The 25,170-nt window shown below is 35.6% G+C and overlaps 2 protein-coding genes across 3 annotated transcripts; both read left to right on the top strand.

Moving 5' to 3' along the window:
* The first annotated feature begins 2,718 nt into the window (after positions 1 to 2,718).
* LOC104902991 (hypothetical protein) lies at positions 2,719 to 10,081 on the top strand. 2 transcript variants are annotated; one of them, XM_010690954.4, is made up of 5 exons: positions 2,719 to 2,864; positions 3,413 to 3,714; positions 3,811 to 4,008; positions 4,272 to 4,832; positions 9,529 to 10,081. In XM_010690954.4, the coding sequence occupies exons 2-5, from the start codon at positions 3,480 to 3,482 to the stop codon at positions 9,876 to 9,878; spliced, it is 1,344 nt and encodes a 447-aa protein (XP_010689256.2). In that variant the 5' UTR covers positions 2,719 to 2,864; positions 3,413 to 3,479; the 3' UTR covers positions 9,879 to 10,081. The 2 variants fall into 2 exon arrangements, with proteins under 2 accessions (XP_010689256.2, XP_048492625.1); XM_048636668.2 differs by lacking the exon at positions 2,719 to 2,864 and having other exon boundaries at positions 2,871 to 3,714.
* Positions 10,082 to 21,631: 11,550 nt separating this feature from the next.
* Positions 21,632 to 22,165, top strand: LOC125493818 (uncharacterized). The gene is made up of 2 exons (XM_048637341.1): positions 21,632 to 21,970; positions 22,052 to 22,165. The coding sequence occupies exons 1-2, from the start codon at positions 21,632 to 21,634 to the stop codon at positions 22,163 to 22,165; spliced, it is 453 nt and encodes a 150-aa protein (XP_048493298.1).
* Positions 22,166 to 25,170: the final 3,005 nt, after the last annotated feature.

The raw sequence follows: 25,170 nt of genomic DNA, 5'->3' as shown, positions 1-25,170 counted from the left end.
GCGTGCTGTAAACCCCCAGATGCAATTGGAGTGCCGCCTGCAGATTTGAAGTTTTCAAGGCAAAGACCATGGAGATCAATGTCAAGCGAAAGGGATAGCCAAACAAGTTGAGCCCTTCGAGTATACCTCCGGTTTTCAAAACCGGCAAATAAACGTCCCAACCATGAAAGTCTAATAACATCACCTCGTCCTTGCTCACGAACTCCGTGAGACACCTTGTCCCTCAGCACAAATTCCAAAAAGCCGACATATTCAACTGTAACTACTGTGAACCACCTAACATGACTCAACTGACTAATACTTTTCGATGACCACAACCAATCACCGAAAATAACTTTAACAACTTGAAAATAACGCAATCCGTTTATTCGGAGATTTAGACCACTGTTTGAGAAAGTACCTGACACTAACTGGTTAACAGGGGTAAGGGGAAAGGGGAGCCCGACACTGACTTGGGGAAGGAGAAGGGGAAGCCCGACACTAACTGGGGGGGGGGGAAGCCCAAAACAAACAAACACCAAACAACTAGATTGTTCATAAAAGACAGGAAGACGAGGAACGGGGATGAAATCCTTCAATTCAAGCAAACTGGCAACGACCACACCCTAGGAACACTAACACCCTAGGAGTACCCGACAAGCAACACAACCAAACAACCCTAAAGCACAAAACTACTAACACCATACACAGGGGAGAGGGGGAAACGAAGAACAGGGGAAGGGGAAGACTCGACACAGGGGAGGCGAAACCTAGGAAAAAAGCTCTACCAAACAGCGGGGACGCGAAAAAGAAGGGAAAACGGGAAAAGGGAGGGGAAGCAACCTAACCTACAGTGGGGGAAGGGGTAGGGGGACGCAGAAAGCGGCGGCGGCGAGGTGCGGCTACCGGCGACAACTGGGAAGAGGGGGATGGGAAGGCGGGGTTGGGGGAACAGGGGGTGACGATGCACGGGAGGGGGGTAGACTCGACGCAAGGAAACGGGGAGGGGAAAAGACCGACTACATGAATGCACCGGAAAAGACGGATGCAGGCTCGCTGGCGACCCGCAGCCACCAGCGAGCCTGCAGGGCCGCAGGCTGTTTTGGGTTTGGGAGGTTTGGGGAGCTTTCTAGAGAAAGAATGTGTTATAGAAGTATAATCCGACCAGATTTATCACCCGCTTCATGACCTTTGAAGTATGTTACAAATGGATCTCGTTTTAGAGGTATTTTAAAGCTAGTTTATGTATAATCTTTCATACTTGCTTTTTTTAGTTGCATTAATTTTTTTTCGACTTGAGTATTTTGATTAATTTATTATAAATCGAACTTTTTTTAAGGTAAAATTGGCCTTGATGGCACCAACTACAACTTGGGTGCAACTAATAACATGACCTTAAGCGGGTATAGGCGTATAGCCCACAGCAAGAACTATAAGCAAGGTATATCCCACAACATGAACGATTGGTTTGGTTGTAATAAATAAAACAACTGAAATGACTTAATCTATTATTTATTTTCACATCCAATGATATATGCCATTTCGATGAACTATATGGGTCTAAGTGCAAGAAGTAATAGAGATTGTTGGACATAATATTAATTTATTTCACTTCTATTGCCATTTACATAATTTCTTACACCCAAACTCATAGTTCATGATGCGAGTTGCATTAGATTAAGGTCATCCTGTTGGCTGTACTCAAGCTATAGTTGGTGTTGTTGAGTATAGCCGGCAAAATAGACTCATGCCGGTTGACGTATAGCTGGAAACATAGACTTGTACCGGCTGACCCAATCCGAAATACTGGAACCGAGACCTGTATTTCACCTTCAATAGAACTGAAACCCGAATAACCCGACTCGAAAATAATGACCCGAACTTGAACCCGACCCGAAAGTAATAATGAAATATTTTTCACAAACATTAACTTTTGAATTTTATTTATTTGCTAGAAAAGAAAGTGTTCATTACCCGAGTTGACCAAACCCAAACCGATGTTGTCCCGATTCATTAAACTCGCACCCGTACCTGTACCCGATCCGAATATGACCCAACCCGTTTGCCACCTCTAAAGTGTTGACAGTTGAGGCCAATTTGGTTTTTTAGTATCCTAAACTCTAAAAATGCAATAATCAATCTAAAGCTCTATTAATTTTTGTGCAATGTACTAACACAAGTTGCAAGTAGAGTTGGACGTGGCCGAGTCTACATGATTGTCAACTCAAGTGCAATTCTACATATCACGAGGGGGACGATTAAGTGTCGTGCATGAATATTTTAAAAAATTTACGAGCCCAATGGATCGACTTTCTCAATTTAAACAAATACAGAAAAACGTAAAAATGACAAGAGTATCTTGATGATACATACCCCTTTCAAAAAAAGTTAAAATATCATTTGCACCTGCTCGCAATCGTCTCGTTCGATTAACAACCCTAATAACATGCTACTACTAGTTCCATCTCGATTCACCATGTAACCTTACCACTTGCTAACTTACCAGTCTTATTTTTATCTTATTATCACAAGTGTTAATTTTTTCGACAATTTAATTAGTCAGCTCTTCGACCTTCCTCTGCCAAACTAACTTTCACATAATTACTTTTCTTTTGTAAATCCCCATAAATCTTCTAGAAAACTAAAAGTACTTATTTTATCCTGAAACTTTGATTGGTACCAGGTGAGCCTCCTTTTTCTCTTAAAAAAAAATTATTATTTTTCAATGCCACAATCACAAGAAAACATAATCTCGTCATTCGCTGGAATTATATTGTTGGGACTTTCACGTTGGGTCACCACCACTCCAATTTCTGCCACTCTCGTCCCCCCCTTAATGCTATTACCCCCATTTATCATCCACTCCCAACAAACAAAACAAACAGGTTTCTCCTTTCTCATTCTTCATTATTTTTCAATCTCTTGATTTTAAATGTTGTTCATTCTTTTTTGTTCATAAGAAACCCAATTTGGTTTTACAATCGATACAATCAAATCTTCAAGGAGGCCTTTTTAGTTTATAGAGAAACAAAATCTTGTCGAAATTCGAGTTTTCTGACTCTAATAAATCATTAGATCTTGTTATAGAGAGGCGAAAGTTGGAATTATTGTGTTAACAATTGTTTTTTTCAAATCCCACTTAATAACCAAGTTCTAATTTTTTTTTTAAAGACTGATCATCATTTTTTTTTCTTGAATTTCATATACGTATATACTACAGTTGAGAACTGTTTTTTACTTTCTTTTTGATCATTGAAGGTGGGCCTATTGATTGTACTTGAAGAAAACACAAAATCATGTTTTATAGTAAAATAAGTATATGCTTACTTCATAATGGCAATAAAGATTGAAATGTCTCCAAAGTTGTTTACCTGAAGCCTACTTATAAAGGCTTCTTCTTAAATGCTTATTCTAAAATTTGTTTTGGTTATAGGAAGAAGGCATTCTAATACTTGAAGTATTGCAACCAAGACTGAGTTTGATGTTGTAGCTCCTCGTCGATGCCTCTCCTTCTCCGATCAAACCGGCTTTGTGTTTCGTGCTTCTTCCTTTTCACTTCACTTGTGATTGCCTTTTGTGTAGCTATCTCCCCTAGCATCAAATGCCTGCTTTTCCGTGCTGCACCGTATGATCCTATACGATCACCTCTTTTTACTTACCCTTCTTCCTATGGTGAGCACAAGCATGTTCTTCCTACGTTTCGTTCGTCCTGTTCTTCCCCTGTTTTCTTCTCAGGTAAATTAGCCTTAATTCTGTTGTTGAGTTTTGTACTTTTTAGATGAAATCTTTATATTATGTGTAGTGTTGATATGATTAAGGCGTTCTTGTCAGATTATCCATCCGTCTTCAAGGAGATCCAGCAATATTGTCAAGATTGGACTGATTTACCTTTGAGTTATATGCAAGGGAAGGCTGCTACTTTTGGTGGAAATTTTAGCATAGATAAGAGGATTTCTTTTTTTGATCAATTGCAACAAAGGACGGAATTCCCATGTGGATTCTTCAAGCCATTTACTGTCAATGATTATGGTTAGTACACACTTAGAAATCTATGATAGTTTCTTCTTCCGCTTCGTATATAATTTTAACCAATACAAATGTTCAATAGCCCCTTTTCCTTTATAAGGGAGCGTTTTCTTCACCTGAACTTATTTGAACTAACTGATCAGACCCGATGAAAAGTACTGATTTCGCCTTATGTTGAAGTGAAGACAGCGCACCCTAAGTCAGATAACTTGATTTCATTATAGAGATTGTATAACATGTTTATGTTTTATGGATTTCGATTTCAGATCGAGCTGAAATGGAAGGCTGCAAAGAAGTGGTAGTTGTTTCAGCTATTTTTGGTGATCATGATAAAATCAGGCAACCAAAAGGGCTTGGTTCTAAGACACTAGACATCACCTGTTTCTTCATGTTTGTAGATGATGCTACTTTGAAAGGGCTACTTAATCACAACTTAATTTCACTCGAATCGAACGAATACAAGATTGGTGTATGGAGGCTAGTCAATGTCTCAACTGAGGGGCTGTACAAAAACCCGGCTATGAACGGCGTGATACCAAAGTACTTAGTTCATAGGCTTTTCCCTAATGCAAAATACAGCATTTGGGTGGATGCTAAATTGCAACTTGTGGTTGATCCTTTGCTTTTGATTCATTCTCTTCTTACCAAGGAAGGTGTAGATATGGCCATTTCAAGGCATCCTTTTTTCACACATACCATGGAAGAAGCAATGGCAACTACAAGGTGGAGGAAATGGTTAAATGTTGAGGAAATAAAGATGCAAATGGAGACTTACTGCGAAAACGGGTTACGTCCTTGGTCATCAAGCAAGCTCCCTTACATATCAGGTTTTCCTACTACTACTACTACTAATAAAATGATGTCGAGTATCACAGTAAATTCCTCTTGAATCATTATGATTGAAGTTATGTTAAGATGATCTTATGAAAGTAGTCAATATACAAATCTAACAGGGCCGTCTTGAAGATTTTGCGGCCCTGGTTCTAATATGAAAATTGGGCCCTAATTTATAGAAAATAAAGATAGAAGGTTAGAGTTCTAAAGATGGAAAGTTCAAAATCTAAAGATAAATCATTAAAAAATTCATTAAGGGTGGGAAACAAGGGATGATTTTTTCAAATATGAAGTAAAATTTTCGAAATAATATATTTTGGGGCCTTTATAATTTTGGGGGCCCTGTGCTGTTGAGCTCCTTGCACACCCTCATCTACCCCTCTGAAATCTAACAACAAAATTTTAATAAGTTTTAGTTAAGATACTATCAAAAAAAAGTTTTAGTTAAGATAGTTTTTGAGCAATCTACCAACAAAGTTAAAATTTCGAAAAATGAAGACATGTTTATGCAATTGTCACTGATCCTTGTGACTCATAAGGATAGGAGTTAGCTCAAGTGGGTAGAGCGCTCCCTTTTAGTTTTTGAGGTCAAGGGTTCGATCCTTACCCCCATCATTATGCTGGGTATTTCCTTAGCATGCTATGCATGCCTTATCAGTTAATGTGCTGGTCTTTCCTACAGACTAGTAGCCTTATAGGGGTTAGTCCTTGGACTGACTTAATTTCCTAATAATAACAATTAAAAAAAACTGATCCTTGTGACTCCTAAGCCGGGAGAGTAATTTTAGCTTATACTGGTTGACTTTTCGTGCATATTAATGTTAGTGGAAGATAATCACGAAAAACAAATGTTTTACAGGAAAGGGACTAAAGATCAATTGTGAACTCAACATATAATGCATGAGGATTTAATGAAGATCCAAAAAGTAAATCAGGGAAATTTATATATAAGCTCTACTATGACCTTCTTGTGCTCCCATGTCCTAACAGACTTTGAAAACTGCGAAGGGGTGTATTGATAGTATTAAAAGTCAACAGTAAAATGCTTTGAGAAAGAGAAATGATAAAACACTCATTGTGAGCGGCCACCATGCTTACTCACAATATTTTTTTTCCCAAAAGTTACTTTTATGTAAAAACAAAAACTTTATGACTAAATAAAAATACACAATGGCAACTTTTTGTCAGAAAGTAAACATGTGATATCTGTCATAAAGCAAAAAATTACATCGATTTGCGTGTCCGTTCACCTTTTGTCTCAAAAAAGTACATTTGCTTATTTATAAGAACCCCTTTTTGTTTAACACTCCGTCCATTGTTAAGATAAAACAGAGAAAATGGAGACATCTTATAGAAGAAAAGACAATAGCGGAAAATTTAGGAGCCAAATTTTGGGTGTTATAGTTTGTGTGTTTAAAACCCTGTTATTGATAAACCAACCACTGTTTGTGTGCTTGAAACCCTTGTTTCTGTTAAACCAACCCCTATTTGTGTATGTAAATATGTTAGAATGACCTTATTGTCCCTATTAAACATGTGATCTTTGCCAAAAAGCAAAAATTTGCATTGAATTGTGTGTCCCATTCATCTTTTGTCCCCAAAAGTGCAATTGGTTTTCTATAGAAACCCCTATTTTTGCGTTTAATACACTTGTTATTGTCAAATCAATCTTGTTTAATTCTGTGAATGGACAAATTGCCTACTCACAATGAGCGTTTTTTCACTACTCTTTTAGAAAAGTGTGTTGCGTATATTGGTTTCTAAGCAAAGTTTGTTATATTGATGAGGTTCGTATAGCACAACCGTAAGCTTGTCAGATCAAACCTATTAGATTCACTTAATTGTCATTTTCCCCTCTTCCAAAGAACTTTGCCTATATATGAAGTTGGGATCAAGTTAACTTTGTGCGATTTCCCAGTCAAGTAAGATCCTTCTCCTTAACAACTAGTAAAAAAAAAAAAAAGGTGTAGAATTATCCGTTGATATTGTACTCTGTAAGTTCGTATTGCTTAAATTCTTGGAAAAGTGTGATATTGCTACAATTCTTGGAAAAGTGTAGATTACTTAAACAGTTGATTTCGGCTTTTCTTTTTAACATTTAGGAAATAAACAAGTTTAATGAAAGCGTACTTGAGTTGTGGCAAAAGCAATGAAAATTTAGCACGTAAAAAGAGTATTAGTGATCACTTGTAGCTTATAAATCAAGTTTAAAATCCCTTTTCCCGTTAAATGAATTGGCATAGAAGCAGTATCCATGACTTGCAAGTTGCATATATTGTATTACTATTAGTGTAGGACCTGTCTACCAAACCTGCATGTGCATTCACATTGAGATACATCAAGATTAGTATGGATGATTGTTCTAATCATAGTTAAGTCTTTGTCCTACTTAATAAATATTCCTAGTACTGTTCTGGTGTTACGTAAGCTGTAGTATCTACTTCTTTATCGTAGATTTTCTTAAATATATAGTATTCGTGACAGATCTTTTATACATTGCTGCAGCGATCCAACTTTGTGTTTGAATTAAACGATTTAGGGGTCGTTTGGCTCACTATTTTTAGGCTCTAAGACACATAATCAATTATCAATTTCCTTTCTTCTTATTTGGTTTAACCTCTTATTAATCCATTACCATTACTTGATGGTAATGAATTTCTCCAATTTGTTACCTTCTGCTTTCCCCTCCTAATTTGTTAATTGGTGGTAATAGTTACCAATCATTTTCATTCCCTAATTTGAACCAAACACACAATAAAGATAACCATTTTTGATTTTTTGTTACCATTTCCTTCCTCTATTTGTGATCATTCCCTTTTCATTCAATATTTTGAAGCAAATGACTCCTTACACGAAAAGAAAGAGGGAGATTGAGGGATCTATACATGTAGACATTATAACTTTTCATTTTATAGACAGTAATATATGGTGGTAATGAATACCAATGATAATAAATTTTAAATTTTTGGAACTAAACTATGTCAATGTGTATGACAATGCTTGTTTGATCCATTCTTGAAATATTCCAATATCATTATAAAATTTCATCATCATCCATTACCACTTTGTGATGCTATATTGAGTGGTAAAAGAAGTCCATGAAAAGAAAAGGTGGAATTTTATGAAAAAAAGCGACAAAAAAAGAAGTAATACAAGAAGTCAACTCCGTAAAATTGATTTTTTTTTATTTTTGTCAGAAAGTTGAAGTATGGTTTTAAATAAGAAAAAAATTATACTCATTTGATCTTTCACTATAAAATACCCATTTATTTGGTCTTTTCTGACAAAAAAATCTTTAATATTTTATTAGTTAAAGTTGTACGCTAACAAATACCGCAGTTAGAAAAATGTTCGAATATGATTTGAATAGTGTGGAGAGTCAAATTCTTGAGGGCCCAAGGACCTGGGCAAGGAGCCAAGTACATCTCCTGTGTATTCTTTTTCCCTTTTTAACTCGTTGACCTTTTTCTCTAGAGAAATGCATGTCTATTTCAATCTTTGAACCCACAGCCAAATCTGTGGAACCACACATTCTTTGAATATGTCTCTCTGAATACTGATTAGTAAACGAGAACACTTCTTTAAAATGATCACATATGAAAATAGAGGAAGGGCAGCAGAATCAATCATTTGATGAACTTTTTAGATTTTTTCCCCAAAATTTGATAAGGCAACGTTTTGAAGCTTGAAAACACCTAAAGACTAAATCATTGTGAGGAAATTGGTATACTGCCAAATTAAGAATCTATATTAATATATTAAAAGACATTTCTAAGTAAGGAACTATGTTATATGACGCTATTCTTTATAGTGTTTATTTTATATAACCACACATACAATTAAAAAAAATAGAAAATGCATCTTATAACATTTGATCCCATGACCTCAAGCTTATACACTGAAGTCCTAAAGACTAAACCAAGTAATATTTGACTTTATATTTATAAAGTAAAATGTTAATAAATAAATATTATAATCATACGAGGCATAATCCAAGCCTAAAAACTAGTGTTTATTATTTACAGTGTTTTGAATTTTGAGGTGGTTGCTGACTTTGATCAATGCAAGGGTTGTTAAATTGCAACCGATGTACGTTAACTTCGGATACATGCACATTATGTTTGTACCAATTACACACTTTTTGGTACTGTTATCCACTTATTGGACAATTTGGTTATAGCAATTGAATACTTTATGCTTCCCATGTTTCACTTTCCATATTTTACTACCCAATTACAAAAGTCACCTTGTTAGAATACCTTAGATTTGTTATTTGGCACCTTAGCCTACTCTATTTACGATATAAGAATGGTACTATATAAACCTTTTAATTCCTTTCTACCTCTATATTATATATTAGGTCGAGATGAGATACACTACAATCATGTGGAGAACTCGTTATAGGTCTGGAAAGAAAAATTGTTGGACAAACTTGTGCATCGTAGACAGTAAAAAAAAAAAAAAAAAAAGCAAACTTTGCAAGTAATTAAACATGGATGCAGTAAAAACCGATCTACACAATTTTAACACTTTCACGTACAATAAATTGGTTAGCTTTCACATGTCATTAGCATGTATTAGCAGTACTTCTCTTTAAGATGTTTCATGTAACCACAAGAGGAGTTATTGTAATACTTGTATTACGATGTTGTTTTAGCACTACTAAATGAAAAATGAACTTGGCTGCAGATGTGCCTGATACTGCATTGATTTTGCGAAAGCATGGAGTTGGAAACAATATATTCTCATGCCTCATGTTCAATGAGTTAGATGCTTATAATCATAGGGACCAACTTGCATTTGCATATGTAAGAGACAAGATGAACCCAAAAATCAAGATGAATATGTTTGAGGTTGAAGTACTTGAACAGATTGTGTTAGAATACCGCCATAACCTAAAGCGCGGCGCGTCTTCTTCTCCGAGTAATCCTGGTAACAGAGTAAAGATCATAAGGGCTCAACCTGATGTTTCTGGTGCAAATGGCCTAGGCAAGTGTCAAGGGTATTTTTCAGAAATGTGGGGGGAATCTCATTATTGATTTTTTTTTGTAGTTATACTTATACATGCATATTGATGTTTAAAGATAGGTTTTAGCAAATCATCTCTTGTTAAGGGGTGGAAGAAGGTAAAGGGAATCACACTTCAACATTGATTGCCCAAGTTTTGTGTTGTGGCAAGGTGATATGTACAAAGTGTAAAGAATAGATATGTTCAATAAATTTAATGTGATTAATTAGTCAATGATGTTACTGTTTAAGTATTTATCAGGTCTTCATGTTGATTTTGCAAATAATTCATATGGTCCGAATAAAATCTATGCTTATAACAGGTAATAACTTGAGATAGTAATTCATAAGAGTACACTTAAATTTGAAACAATGACCTTAAATACAAGAATTTCATGGTCAGTATTGAGGGTGTGGATAATCGTGAAATACTCTAGATCTTAGACGGACCGAATGGTCGTTGTATGTTCTATGATAGATCATTAATTATAAATATATGGATCCATAGCCCTAAATCTTCTTAATTGGGTTTATTTGTTTATTGTGATATTCATTTCCAATTTGTGACATTGTTTACTTCTGCCAAATATGATAGCTAGGTACAAACTATTAACTCTGACTATACACGATCCCATTTATCCCATCGTATTATACGAAATTTTTGTAGGTCTTATTTGAGAGGCTACCAACATGGTCATTAGTGGTTCACATCTCAACACCTACTTTTCTTCATAGATATCCATATAAACTATCAACTTTGTTTATGAAATTATCCTACTTATCCATCGTGTTCGTGTTGAATGAAATTTTTGTAGGTCCTATTTGAAAGGGTGGCAAAAAGGTTATGAGAGGTCCACATCTCAACACCTAAATATCGTATTTTCTTCATAGATTTCCATAATCATTTATGTATATATATTTAAGATTTGCTTTCTATTATCATATACATAAATATAATGCTTTTTTTGATAGTAAATATAATGCTTTTCTTGTAGATATACACAACTCATTATGTTAACACTCTTAACGGGCCACAAAGAAGTATATAGTGATTTTCCATATATCGTTGTCCTCATAATATATTACATAGTGGAGTGTAACAAACATGTTTAAAGTTCTATTTTCTAAGAAGAATTGCACTATTCACCTCAAAATCATATAATGTGATTTCTTACTTTTGATCAATGCGTAAAATTTTCCTTGTAGCAAATAAAATGATAAGAATTAAAAGAGTAAATATTTAAAATGTATAGAATAACGAATTTTTGGTAAAGATCTACATCACGAAAAGATCGTTAGTAACTTCAATAACATAAATAAGAAAGAAAGATTTAAGGGTCCGCATGAATATAATTGTTGGCTTAGGTCTGAGGGAATATCAACCTTTGGAAGGAGCAATCGTGACTCTTTTTAACGAAAACTTGTGAAGCATCGTCCAAATTGAAAGTATGTGTTTATGTGTTTGAGTACTATAGAAGTATGAGAGTATGAGAGTGTTTTCACCTTGAGAGATCGCAAGTATTCAGGTGTCAAAAGGGTGTCTGAAATCAGGAAATCATTAGGCTATTTATAGAGAGAATTTAAGCTTAAAAAAACACGGTGCGTCACGCAAAAGATTGTGCGGCACGTAAAGCTGTGTGTCACATGCATGGGCCATGCGTGCCACGCACCGCATTACGACGAGTGCAATCCACACGAGTACACCAGATGCAAAGTGCTGCGCCACACGCAGAGTGATGCACCAAATGCAGTTGTGATCTGTACATCTTTTTTATATAACGCGGTTTTTGATGTGTCTATTTTATATAGAGTTTTGAGCCCCAATTTCGGTCTTAACATTGAGTACTATTTTGAGCTCTTTTAAGCTCATATTTGTGTAATTTGATGTGGTTGGGCTTGGCTTGGTTTTGTTCCTCTATGCTTTATTGTGCAGACAATGTGTTTTATGCCATAATCTAGCCATGGAACGAAAGTTCGATGATCACACATATCCCATAGCATATCCGGGGAGCAAGTCAAGTAGTTTGGAAGAAGAATTCACATAAGAAGCTGAAGAAAAAATCTCGCCCGTCAGGCAGTTTGGCACGACCAGACATGGTGAGTTTGCTAGTGTGTTGTGTGCCCGACCAACCGCGCAAAGAAAGCTTCAAAACTGCTTGCGCTCCCGACCGGGCGGATGTCCAACTTAGTTCATTTAAGGTGTCGCTCGACCGGGCGAGTTACCCCGGTTGACTAGTCGGATTTTCGTGTTGACTATTTTCCGATACTTTTATAGCCAGTTTTGCAAAGACTATAAATAGGGTTTTGGTAACTTACAATCAGGCGTATGCTTTTTCTCACCGAATCGAGCCTTCGTTTATAAAACCAACCCTTTTCTTTTATTTTCTCACTTCTTTTCATATTCTCCCACTCTTCATCCTCTCAAACCATGCCTCTCTCCTCCAACCTCCATAGCTACACCTCCTTCCTACCTACATCATTTAACAACCCACTGCAAATAGCAGCTTAACACCGTAGTTATCATTGATAGGTCTTAGTTAAGCTGCTATTTGGAGCGGACTGCTACAAGTGGTATCATGGAAAAGGTTTTTGAAATCCAAAATTAAGTATTTTTAGATTATAAGTTTTTGAAATAATAAGTAAAGGGCATATATAAGATTTTCGTTAGAGATGGGAAATTAAAACTAATTTCATATATACATAAAAGTTTTCAAAACATCTGTGTGTGATTATGTGTATGCTATGTGAATTTATATGTATGAATTTGTATGTCAATGTTATGAGATTTTATTGTAGACAGTTCCGAGCATATTACGTGAAAGTAAAAGAGAGAACATGCTTACATAAGGAGGAATAACACTTAATATGTTGTCGATAAATGATAGATGATGCGGTGGACCATGCTAGCTAGGTGCTAAGTCATAGTCGGGGAACTAAAAGATGATCTGGATGCTTGTTGAAGTCACTAAAGGCAACTGGGGACTTATGCCGATATGATTTTGTGAGCCACGGGCTAGTTTCGTCAAGTTTAATGGAGCTTGTTAAATTGTATAGGACTAATGAAGTTGTCTAGGTTTATGATGTAATTATGGAAAATAAGGATAAGAGCTTATTAAGGTTGGAAGTGATGTGTTACAGACAAAGGCGAGACGAAGAACACTCTGGAGCGTCATAAGCAGGGTTAACCATACCAAACAATATCACTAGGGAACGATGTATGAACGTATAACTCGTGGAGAGAAAGACAGAGTGAAAAAGAGTTTATCGTGCCAAAGCTAGATTTGTGTTAATATTTATTTTATGTATGTAATTATAAATAAATGTGTTGTGAAAATTTGAGGACGAATAGGAAAGAGAGTATATATATGCGTGTGTAAACTCAAAGTAGTTACGTCAGTATTATTTAAATAAGCTTTATTTTCTGCATTAGGCTAGTAGCGTAAATGGAGAGTTAGGGATTTAGTGTTCTGAGTTGATAAAGGAATGGGTATGGAGTAAGGATTAATATGGACATTAAGTTTAAACATTGAGAAGTACTACAATAAGTTGTAGATTTGAGATTGATATGGATAATAAGTGAATTATGTGGTGTATAAATTTCAATAGATAGTCGAATCGTGGTACATTTATGTATGATAAGGCGATATGGAGTGAGAATTATCAACCCACAATAATGGTTATATAAATCTAAGGTTTGGAGACAGTAAACCTGAAAATACAGACATCATGAGAATCAATATGGTTGTGATTGAGAATTCATTAGATGAGAATTGGAGCCTATGTGTCGGTTACAAGTACTCTGTGATTTGTTTTATGAATAACTTGTATATCTCTAATAAGATGTGCTGTAGTTTGGCTATGTCATGGGGTCTGACCGAAATGAACTTGAATTTGAATGAGTTCTATGTTTCTTTTACCTGTTTTGAAGTAAGAAAATTATTTTGTAATTTGAAATTATGGATATTACTAATTGGATTGAAATTTGTATATAATGGATTTGGCATATGTTTTTTTATGAAATGTAGGTGGAAACTAGGTGTTGTTTTGAGGAACTAAAACTTAAGCAAATTTGATCTTATTCAACCTTGGAGTTGTCATATGATTATGCTCTAGAGTAAGCGCGGATGGAAAAGAAATTTGAAGGAAAGAAAGAATAGGGGGAAATTTACGGAAGGGAAAAATTAAGAAGTAAAGATGGAAAATCAAAGACACACCAAAGTTGTAGGAGATTCCAAGTGATGTGGTTTCGGGGGGGGGGGGGGCAAATTTCAATGTATATATATAAGGTTGTAGCTAATGCGTTGTTGATTCGGAAACTTTGCATTTATGTATCTCCAACACGTTTTTGTTAAACATCAGTATTATAACTTGTATGACTGAGAGAGAGGTGGAGTTGTTGTAAATGATTATTCAGAGATTGTGTAATTGAGATCGTAGTGTCAGAGCTGCAGCTGGATTTAATGTTTCGATTTGGGGTATTATAATGTAATTTTGAGGATGTCTTGGTTGAGCAAGGATCGAGAGATCATTAAATGTTATTAGGTGAAATCACTAAGCAGATATAGAACTATTATATAGCAGGGTATGTCGTCAAGCTAGGATGAATGGAACAAAGTGACAAATGAAAATATGCTACCAGAATATATTGGTTACATCATAGTAGAGAATCATAAGGAAGTAATGGAGGAAGGGAAGAACTCTGATCGTTAATGAGTCTCCAGATGTATTAACTGAGGATTTGTCATTATTGCAACTATACGAGGCTGTCGATTTTTATATAGGATAGATGACAGGGGATATGTTGACCTTTAGAGCCAAGATGGCCGAGTTAATGATACAGATAGAGGCATTGTTGCAGAAAGGTTATATTCGACCCAATGTTTCACCTGGGGAGACTGATAAATGCGTTTGTAACGCACTTTAAGGGCTCCTTTTAGCTTGGTTTGATCCTCTTTCTTCCCTCTTTCTTCTTCTTTTCTTTCTCTATTTCATTCACTTCATCTTCTTGATCACAGTGACATTTTAATTTGCTATATTTTCGGTCAATTTTGACTGAATTTTGTAGTACATTTGCTTTCATCCTGTTTTGCCTTGCTCTTAATATAGGTGGGACTACCTAAGGTGGCTACGGGTTGTAGAGTCGGCAAAGAAATCAATGAAAATATATTACACGTTGATAAATGGTGTGCTTACATCATGCCCCATGTCCGCTCGTACAAAGGAGCACATTGCACAATAGAATCTTGTATACATAACTTAAAATGGACATAACATTTAAACCACAAATCGGATGAAGGTAATTCCAGTTAGAAGTGAAAGATTATTTTGATATCTTTCAACGACTGGTTATAAGGCTTATATTTGAGCTAAATTGAAAAATTCTTAATCAAATATTTAATGGTAAACTACAAACTATGAAAATAAGAAATTACGAAACTACAATATAAGGGATCTAATACAAGATTCTATTGTGACCTTAATCCACTCCCGTGGAGATCTTCATGCCCTTAATTGAAATACAACGAAACTAACAATCCATTCTACCTACTCCCCGTGGAGAACTTCATGCCCTTAATTGAAATACTCAAATAGTCAAATCCGTCAAAATCCAACTCCCGTTGTGATGAAGACAATGGAATTATAACAATACTAGTTATCCCTAATCTAGTATTGGAATATGCACAATCAATTAAGCAAGAACAATTAACAATTAATATGAGAATTTAAAGAAACAATCATGAATTAAATCATACTAGGGTTCAACTTAACCATAGATAAAAGAAACTACTCTATCATGAGATAAATAATGAAATCTAAAACTATAAAAGAAAACATAATTAAAGAAATCAATGAAAGAAACTAATGAAACTCAAGAATTAATGCAAAAGAATAAAAACTAGGGTTTACACTAAAAACTAGAGAGAAAAAGAGGAGAGAAAACTAAAACCTAAAACCTAAGAAAATAACGTGAGAGGGAGGGGAGAAAAAGAATGAAAACCTATCTAAATATATATTCAATGACCTAATATGACTTGGAAAGTAATTTATAAGATAAGGAAAGTCTTAAATAAATCATTAATACGCGGATTAGTGATCCGCGCGTACACGTGGCAGATTCCAGCAGAAATAGTGCAATCTTCCGAAAGGCATAACTCTTTGACTAGAAGTTTCCTCGGGGCGTGCCACCTATCGTTGGAAAGATCTTCAAGTCTAGTTTCCAAATCTGGTGGAATTGCTCGATTCTAAGAATCACATCAAAAGTTATGATCAGAAGAGTAATGACTCTTTTCACATTTCTTCTAATGATTTTCCGCTTCGTTTGCTCAAACTCGTACTATGATATATCCATACGATCCTTATGCATTGTAACTCCTTTCCAAGTGCTCCTAATCCTCAAGTTTAGCTAATCATAATCCAAATACGTTCTCAATGCCTGAAATTCATCAAAAACAAGAAAACATACCGAATAGAAGTACAAAAGCATAACTTAATTAAGAATATAATGCAATAATGAACCTAAATATGAAACTAAATGCTCTAAAATGCAACCTAAATGCATCTAAAAACTATATATAAAAACGACTTATCACCACAAATAATACTGCAATCTGCAATCATTACTGGAGAAGTATCATGGAATTCTTATAAAATAGTCTCCATCTCCAGAGCTCATCTCAAGTTTGCTAAGCATCTTTCCCGAGTACACTGCATTCTTTCAGTGAGTTGATTGTGTGCATTGTGTTCACCTATCATGTATTTAAACCACCCATATTCCTTTGGGACAATAAAGATCATCATTTTGGGATGGGATGGAGGAAATAATTTGGTTGTGAAGTTGTATGTGCAACTTTTCAACGTCTTAAATGTAGACCTTATTTTTATGTATCTAAATATTTATGTTTATGCTTCAATTGAGCATAATATGCTTAATAAGATGATTATTGATATATATTATTATTTTTGTATTGATTAATAATGAAAAAATACAAAAAAAATGGTATTTGGGGTGGTCAACCGCAACTGTTAATCATTTAACGCTGCAGTTTTGGGTCAAAATCGCAGCAGTTAATCTATTACCTGCTGCGAGCCACCTGATGCGGACCAAAACCACATAATAAGTTCGATTTTGATCGCATCATATGGGTTTTTTCCACTAGTGCTTAGGGCATACTAGGCTTTCAACTTACAGGTGAGTAAGTAGACCAGACTCATAGAAGATTGCCTATGTGGAGTTCAGAAATATTAGACTTTCAATTTACGGGAGAGTAAGCACGCTAGGCAATAAGGAAGGCTAGACTTTGAACTTATATTTAGAATAAGTAGGCTAGACCTAAGGGTGACTAGACTTTGGACTTACAGGATAGTCAGCAAGCAAGGCAATAAGGAAGGCTACACTTAAACTTATATTAGAAATAAGTAGGCTAGACCTAAGGGGGGCTGGACTTTTAACCTAAAAGTGAGCAGACTAGACACTAGGGAGACTATACTTTGAACTTACATTTAGAACAAGCAGGCCACACTTGAAAGTGGCCATTATGAAATTAAGGAGGTGTAGCTTTGCTAAACTCAAGGATTTTAGTCGTTATGGACTTAAGGAAGACTAAATTTTGAACTAACATTTAGAGCAAACAGACTGGACCAAAAGATTAATGGGTTGAGAGTTTGGACTTCGTCCAATATGGTTTGGAATTGGATTTAACTAGGGCTTATATAAAAATACAAACTAGACCTATGATTAGGCTTTTGTAGCCTAAAAACTTAACTAGGGCTTACATATAGATGCAAACTAGACCTATGGTATAAATTTGGCTTTTATAGTACTAAGAGTCAACTATGGCTTACATAAAGATGCAAACTAGACCTAGGATATGAATTGGGTTTTTATATTTCTAAGACTTGACTAGAGCTTACATGAAGATGCAAACTAGACCTAGGGTATGAATTGGGCCTATATGGACCTAAGTTTTGGATTGATTTAGAATTGACTTATATTGGAATAAACTAGCATGAATAGACTAGGAGACGCATATGGGCTTGACATACACTAGGGTTACATAAAGATGCAAATGGGCCTAGATTTTAGGATTAACTAGACTTAATTATATGGGCCAAAGGGTGGATTGTAATGCTAGTAGGCTTAGTATGAATGCATGGACTCAAACTTAGATGGGTCTAGGATGAATGCAAATGGATTATAATGCACATGGCTGAAAATGGATGCAAGGACTCAAACTTAGATGGGCCTAAGATGAATGTGAATGGATTGATATTGGGTTGATTGGATTGGATTAGAGGTATTTACACTACTTAGAATTTTCAAAATTCATTTCTGAAAGAGACGCGTAGTTTATATCTTAATGGGGAAAAGATAATAGATGATTAAAGATCGTTTAATTTTTTGAGAAAGAATTTTTTTTACATGTGGTAGGATGATGATTAATAAATGTTCTCAAAAAAGATAGAACAAAAGAGGTGTGTAGATAGATTTTGAAATGGATGCAATATGATAATGTTAGGGAAAATTTATTGGATAGAATGGATAAAATGAGAAGACAAGATATAGACATGCAAGACGACTCTAACTTTACCATGATCACTTTCCTAGATGCACTTTCTAGGTTAGACTCGATTTTAGGTGATATGTATGAAAAGATTCATTTTCATCTTTTAAAATTAGGTGAGGTTGATTTTTGACAAAAGGACTCTAAGAATGATCATGACACTACAAAAATCTAGACGGAAAAAATACATAGATGACCATTACGACGACTAAATTGACAAAAAATGAGTAGCAGAAGATGTGCTCCTCGCAAAAACATGGCTCGTAGCTCGATGCCTGTGTGTGTGTTGCAAGAGCGATGTGTCAGACGTACTCTAATGCATTTGGCGCATTGCTCTCCGGCATGCTATTTGGCGATTTAGGTGAAGTTTTGGCTAATTCTGCATAATTTCGGGATGCGACGACAAACAATAAATTATGACGGTATTGACATACTCGATTGACTTTAATGATAGCCAAATCAGCAATAGCATGAGACATGGAGTCTGCGCGCCACACATCAATGTACGCTCGGTGCGAAGCTGATGCGTACGGCACAAGGGTTCTGGAGGCACTGCCCGTGGCATGCAATTTGACAATTCAATGAAGGTTTGGTCAATTTTGACGATCGTTTTAGACGCGATTTTATGTGCAATACACATCAACGTTTAGACAAGTTAATAGTAGACAAAAATCACAATCACAACCAAATGTCCTATAACATATATGCAAAAGTTCTCAACTTAAAGTCTAATTCTACGTTTCGGGTTTAGGTTAAAGCTGAAAAGGGTCCATAACTAACAGATTGATACCACGCTTTGTACCTTTTCAAGTCACGAACAAGATAACAATGTCATGGTTGGGTAGGTTTGCTTATGTCTAAGATCCGACACTATCGCTCAGGAAGCTTTCAGAAGGACAAAGCACAAACCCCCTTGGGGTCGCCTCACGCATTGAACATGCGCTAATGAGGTAATAAAGATTGTCCTTATAGTGGCTTAAACAGTGGCCATGCATATGCAAAACTATCATTCAAAAGCATAAAAAGAGAATGAGTAGTATTTTTCAATTTTCATCCACTCATTTAAAAAAAAAATCCTCCCAAGTGAAGTCGCCAAATTGTAGGCGTGTATTTGTTCTGAGTATTTAGCTACCTTATCATAAGGATCTTACTGAAAAATATATTGAAATAGAGAGAAGTCATCAACAAATCTTTAAACGAAAACTCATAAACCTAATTGCATATTGAAAAATTGTAGAGACAATATAGGTACTTATCCAATGTAGATTTTTCCGTCATGACTCCATTAATGGTCAATGAACCATAGATTAACTTGAGTTGCCTTCTCTCCAAGTTTTTTCTCAGTGCACGATAGCTTATCGTGCACCGTCGCCATGGAAAGACAATGTGAGGGGAAAACTCAAGGTGGCAACCATGGAAAACAGAAGGAAAAGAGTAAGGGACATTTATCGGATTCTCAAGCGTTACAAACTCGATCAATGGATTAGATAATGGGTATTGAGGCGATAGATTCTGGATTGGAGGAGATTCTCACGCCAAAATCTTCATTGAATCAGCTGAAACAACAATCTGATGTCAAGCATACATTCAATGAATGGCTCCAATCCATTCATGACAGTGCTAGGAAGATATTTTAATCAGGAGATAAGGTGCAATCAGGTAATCACGTTCCTATTCTGCAACAAGTTGATAATTTTGATGTCAATGATGAAATTGAAGTGAATGATATTGAGAATGAGCATGAATCTGATGTGGATGATGTGGTTGAGGAGATTTCTATTGCGAATGTAGACGTGAATCCAATTCCAATAGAAACGGTTCATATTGAAATGGAGGATATACAAGATGAAATTGACTTTTGGAATTCCTCTATATTGTCAGCTCTAATCCCCTAATACAAGTAATGGAGGGCTTTATGCGTAGAATCTGGAAGAATTTATATGTGGATAAAGTTACCTTGGTTAAGAGGGGTATGTTATTGATAAGATTTACATCTATGGAGTCTAGAGATAGAGTAATGGAGGGACATTACTTCTTTGACAAGAAAACATTGATTGTGAATTCTTGGATTTTTGAGATGGATTTTGAAATGAATCGAAAAGTCTGCCTATTTGGGTGCAACTAAAGCTGAATTTGAAGTATTGGGGTGAGAAATCACTTCATAAAATTGCATTTCAACTAGGAAATCCAATTAAGAGAGTTGAACCTACTAGAAATCGGGATAAGCTTCAATATGCCCGGATTTAGTAGACATGAAGATGCATTTTCATTTATGCATTTAATGAAATAAATAGAAGGATGGATTTGTGGAATGATTTGAGAGACTTGAATACAGATGATCCTTGGATTTTGTGTGGAGATTTTAACAGTGTAATGAATGTTGGGGAAAGAATAGGGTCTCATGTAAGGGGGTTGAAATGAGAGATATGAGAGAGTGTATGATGTATTGTTCAATGGAAGATGTTAAAAGTTTAGGGAACTTTTATACATGGAACAATAAACAACAAGGAATGGCTAGAGTATTCTCTAAGTTGGATAGAGTGCTAGCTAATATAGCTTGGCAAGCATGATATCCTACTGCAGAAGTGTGCTTTCAAAATGAGGGTGAATTTGATCACTCTCCAACCATGTTAGTAGTGTATCCTGAAAATTTAAATGGCATAAAACCATTTAAATACTACACAATCAATGTGGAGATCATCTGCTCAATTTGAAGAGAGGGTTAGAAGGGCATGGAATGTGGATATTTCAATGACTAAAATGTATCAGGTTAGTCGGAAACACAAAAGGGTGAAGATGGCAATGAAGGAGTTGAATAAAGAAGGTTTTTCATAGATTCATTAAGCTAAAATCCAAGTGTATCATAAGATGATTCAAGCTCAAAAGCATATGCATGATAATCCAGGTGTTTTGCAGATAGCAGAAGAAGAAATCATAGCAGTGAAAGAGTATCATATTAAGTATAAAGCTTATATGGAATTCCTTTCATAGAAGGCTAAACTGGCTGGATCAAGGATGGTCATGGAAACTCAGCTTTGTTACATCAAAGTATCAACGCAAGAAGGCTTCAAAACCAGGTGTATATCATATATGATGAAGATGGAAATTGGTTTGATAATGTAGAGGATGTTTCAAAGGCATTTTTAGCTTAGTATGAGAAGGTTTTAGGGGGAACTAGTTAGCCTAGGACACCTATTTTGAATCAGATAGTTCAAGAGGGGCCTATGGTTACAAAAGCTCACAGAACAATATTGACAGCTCCTTGTACAAGGAATGAGATTAGGAGGCCTTTCTTCTCTATTCCTAGGCATAAAGCACTTAGGACAAATGGTTTTGGCACCTATTTCTATAGAGATGCAAGGTCTATAGTTGGGGAGGATGTGATTGATACTGTTTTTGATGCTTTGCAAGCAGGAAATATCTTGAAAGCTTTGAATACAACTGTTATTATTCTGGTGCCCAAAACAAAATGCCCAAAGAATGTGATAGAATTTAGGCCTATTTCTTGTTGTAAAACCATATATAAGTGTATTACCAAGGTTATTTGTGCAAGATCAACACAGGTACTACGTGATTTGATAATGGAAAATCAGGGAGGGTTTGTTTATGGCAGATTTATTGTTCATAATCTTATGGTAATTCAGGATCTAGTGAAACATTATGGCAGGAAAAATGTGAAGTCAAGTTGTTTAATGAAGAATGATTTGCAGAAAGCTTATGATACAGTGAATTGGGTGTTCCTGAAAGATATGATGTAAGCTTTGGGCTTTCCTTCCTCCTTCACTGATATTATAATGGAGTGTGTTACAACTCCTACGTTTTCATTGATGTTGACTGGTCAAATGGAAGGCTTATTTAAATCATCTAGAGGTTTGAGACAAGATGGAAGAATTGAATTATTTTCAGTTTCATCCAAGGTGTAAAGAGATGAAACTCGCTCATATGTGTTTTACTGATGACCTTGGAATGTGTTGCAAGGCTGAATATATATCTGCGATGTTAATGTTACAAGCTTTTAAGCTATTCTCATATTCATCTGGTTTGGCAACAAACATCAATAAACCATGCTTGTGGGATGTCTCAAGAGGATATACAAAGAATAATAGTAGCTTCAGGTTTCACACAGTAGAGCCTTCCATTCAGGTACTTGGGAGTACCAATATGTGCTAAGAGAATTACTACTACACAATGTGGGGGTGCTTATAGAAAAAATCACAGCTAGGATCAGGGTTTGGAGTTCAAGGAACCTGTCCTACACTACAAGAGTTCAGCTTATCAACTCAACCCTGTTGAGTTTGCATATATACTGGGCTCGGGTATTTATCCTTCCTAAGTCAGTATTGATTGACATAGGTAAGAGTTACAGAACTTTCTTGTGGAGTGGCTGTCATTTCACAAATAAGTCTGGTGTTGCTGCATGGGAAAAAGTGTGTATTCATAAAGCAATAGGGGACTTGGTTTCAGGAATATCTTGTTGTGGAATGTGGTTAGTTTGGCTAAATATGCGTGGACAATGGAAGCTAAACAAGATAGTGTTTGGATAAAATGGGTGGATGCAATGTATTTGAAAGGGGTTGATTGGTGGACCTATGCTCCTAAGGCTAGTTCAAGCTAGTATTGGAGGAGAATGTGTGATGTTAAAGAACATATTAAGCAAGTGTATACACAGGGTGAATTCAATAGCATGAGTAGCTACTCTAATAAAACTGTGTATAACAAGCTCATGGGAGAACAAAACAAGGTCACATTGGACAGAGTTGTTTGGAACAGATTAAATGTTCCAAAGCATCGCTTTATACTTTGGTTGGTTATGCAAGCTAAGCTTCAAACTACAGCCAGGTTGGCTCAATATGGATTAAGTCACACTGATTTATGCTTAATTTGTGACAGCAGTAGAGATGATCACAAACATCTCTTTTTTCAATGTCATTTCAGCAAACAATGTTTGTAGCAGCTTAAGGACTGATTGCAGATCAAGATAGCTACAAATGATCTTAGTCAACTAATCAGAAGAATTCAGGGAGGAAATAGATTGAGTTTGAGGGTGAGGGTACGAACACGGTCATGAACCACGTTTGTCCATTATCAGTCTCTACTAAATATCGATTCATAGCAATTTTAATTATGCAAAATAACAACCAGCTAATATTTTCAAGCACCCTCACAAAATTAGTCTACATTGGTTTATTATACATATAAAAGAGACTACCTTTTCTAGTGACATGTTATTAAAAAGTCAAAATTACTAGGTTTATAACGAGTTGTGCAAATTATCTAATTAGGCGTTAGGACAATTCTTTAGGTCTTGATTAGCAATAATAACATGTTGGTGATGAAGGTATAAGCAAGAAAATCATTAAAATAATATAAGAAAATAAGAAGATAGAATAAAGATTTAGAACGTACAAATGAACAAATTTTTATTAATGATCTACATCACAAAAAGATCGTTAGTAACTTTAACAAAATAAATAAGAAAGAAAGATATAAGAAATCCTCATAAAAATACCGGTGTGGCTTCGGTCTGAGGGAATAACAACCTTCAGAATAAGCAATTGTGAAGCCTTTCAACGAAAATTTGTGACGATCAACCAAAGTGAAAATATGTGTTTGTGTGTTTTGAGTATAAAAATATGAAAGTATGAGAGTATGAAAGTGTTATTTGCCTTGAGAGATCCCCAACAATTTAGGTGTCAAAAGTGTGTCTGAAATCCGAAAATTATTAGCCTGTTTGTAAAGAGAATTTCTTTTTATAAAAAAAAGATAGGAATTAAGGAACATTGCACGCAAAGATTGCGCGACATGCAAAGTTGTGCGTCACATGCGTATGCCATGCACCACATTGTGTTGAGCGCAATCCAAGCTAGTACGCCAGATGCAAAGCACTGCACCACATGCAAAGTGAAGCGCCAGACGCCGCTGTGATCTGGATAGCTTTATTATTTAACGTGGTTTTCAAAATTATTTTTATTTTTGTCAAATAATATCTCTTAAATCCTGAAACCAGATATTTACAAGGATAAAATCTCATTTCAACTTAAAAATCTTTTATTTTATACTATCTTTGAAAATATTTATTTATTTCTTATTTATTAAACAGTAGATAAATATAATTAAATATCACGAATAATTAATTGGGTTTTAAAAAGATTGAACTAAAAAAATTTAATTTATAGGCTTAAAACATAATTAATTATCATGAATAATTAATTGGGCTTTGAAATTAAATTTTGGATTTTTAATGCATATAAATAGGCTTTATGCTTTTAAAAACGGTATTTTCACTATATACCCCTGACAAATTGAAAAATTTATTATATACCCTCAATGTTTTAGATATTCACCACATACCTTTGAGTTTTCAAAACTATGCACCATGTACCCTTTTTGCTAACCGACGTTAACTCATTGTTGCCATTATTTACTATTTTGCCACTATTAACCCTACAGCTTATACCCTAAAACCCTAACCTAACCACCACCTCCCCCACTCCCACCCCCCAATTTCGATTTCCTACTGCTGCAACACCCACCCCTCCCTCTCCTTGTCCCTAACAACTGTTGTGACCCCCACCCTTCCCTCCCCTTTGATTTTCTGCAGCAGTATCCCAACTTCTAGTGGACGATGATATGGTGGTCGGCCATTGCAGAGGAGTTGCGGAAATCGAAGGAGAAGGGTCGCGAACTTTGAGAGGTGGCGGGTGGGGGGGTCTGCATGGTGGTGGGTGGGTGATTTGTGGGGGGTTGTGGGGGTTGAGGAGAG

This window comes from Beta vulgaris, chromosome 9 (assembly GCF_026745355.1).
Source record: "Beta vulgaris subsp. vulgaris cultivar EL10 chromosome 9, EL10.2, whole genome shotgun sequence".
NCBI lineage: Eukaryota > Viridiplantae > Streptophyta > Magnoliopsida > Caryophyllales > Amaranthaceae > Beta > Beta vulgaris.
Note: the sequence above shows the minus strand (reverse complement) of the source record. Positions and strands in the feature narration are given on the sequence as shown.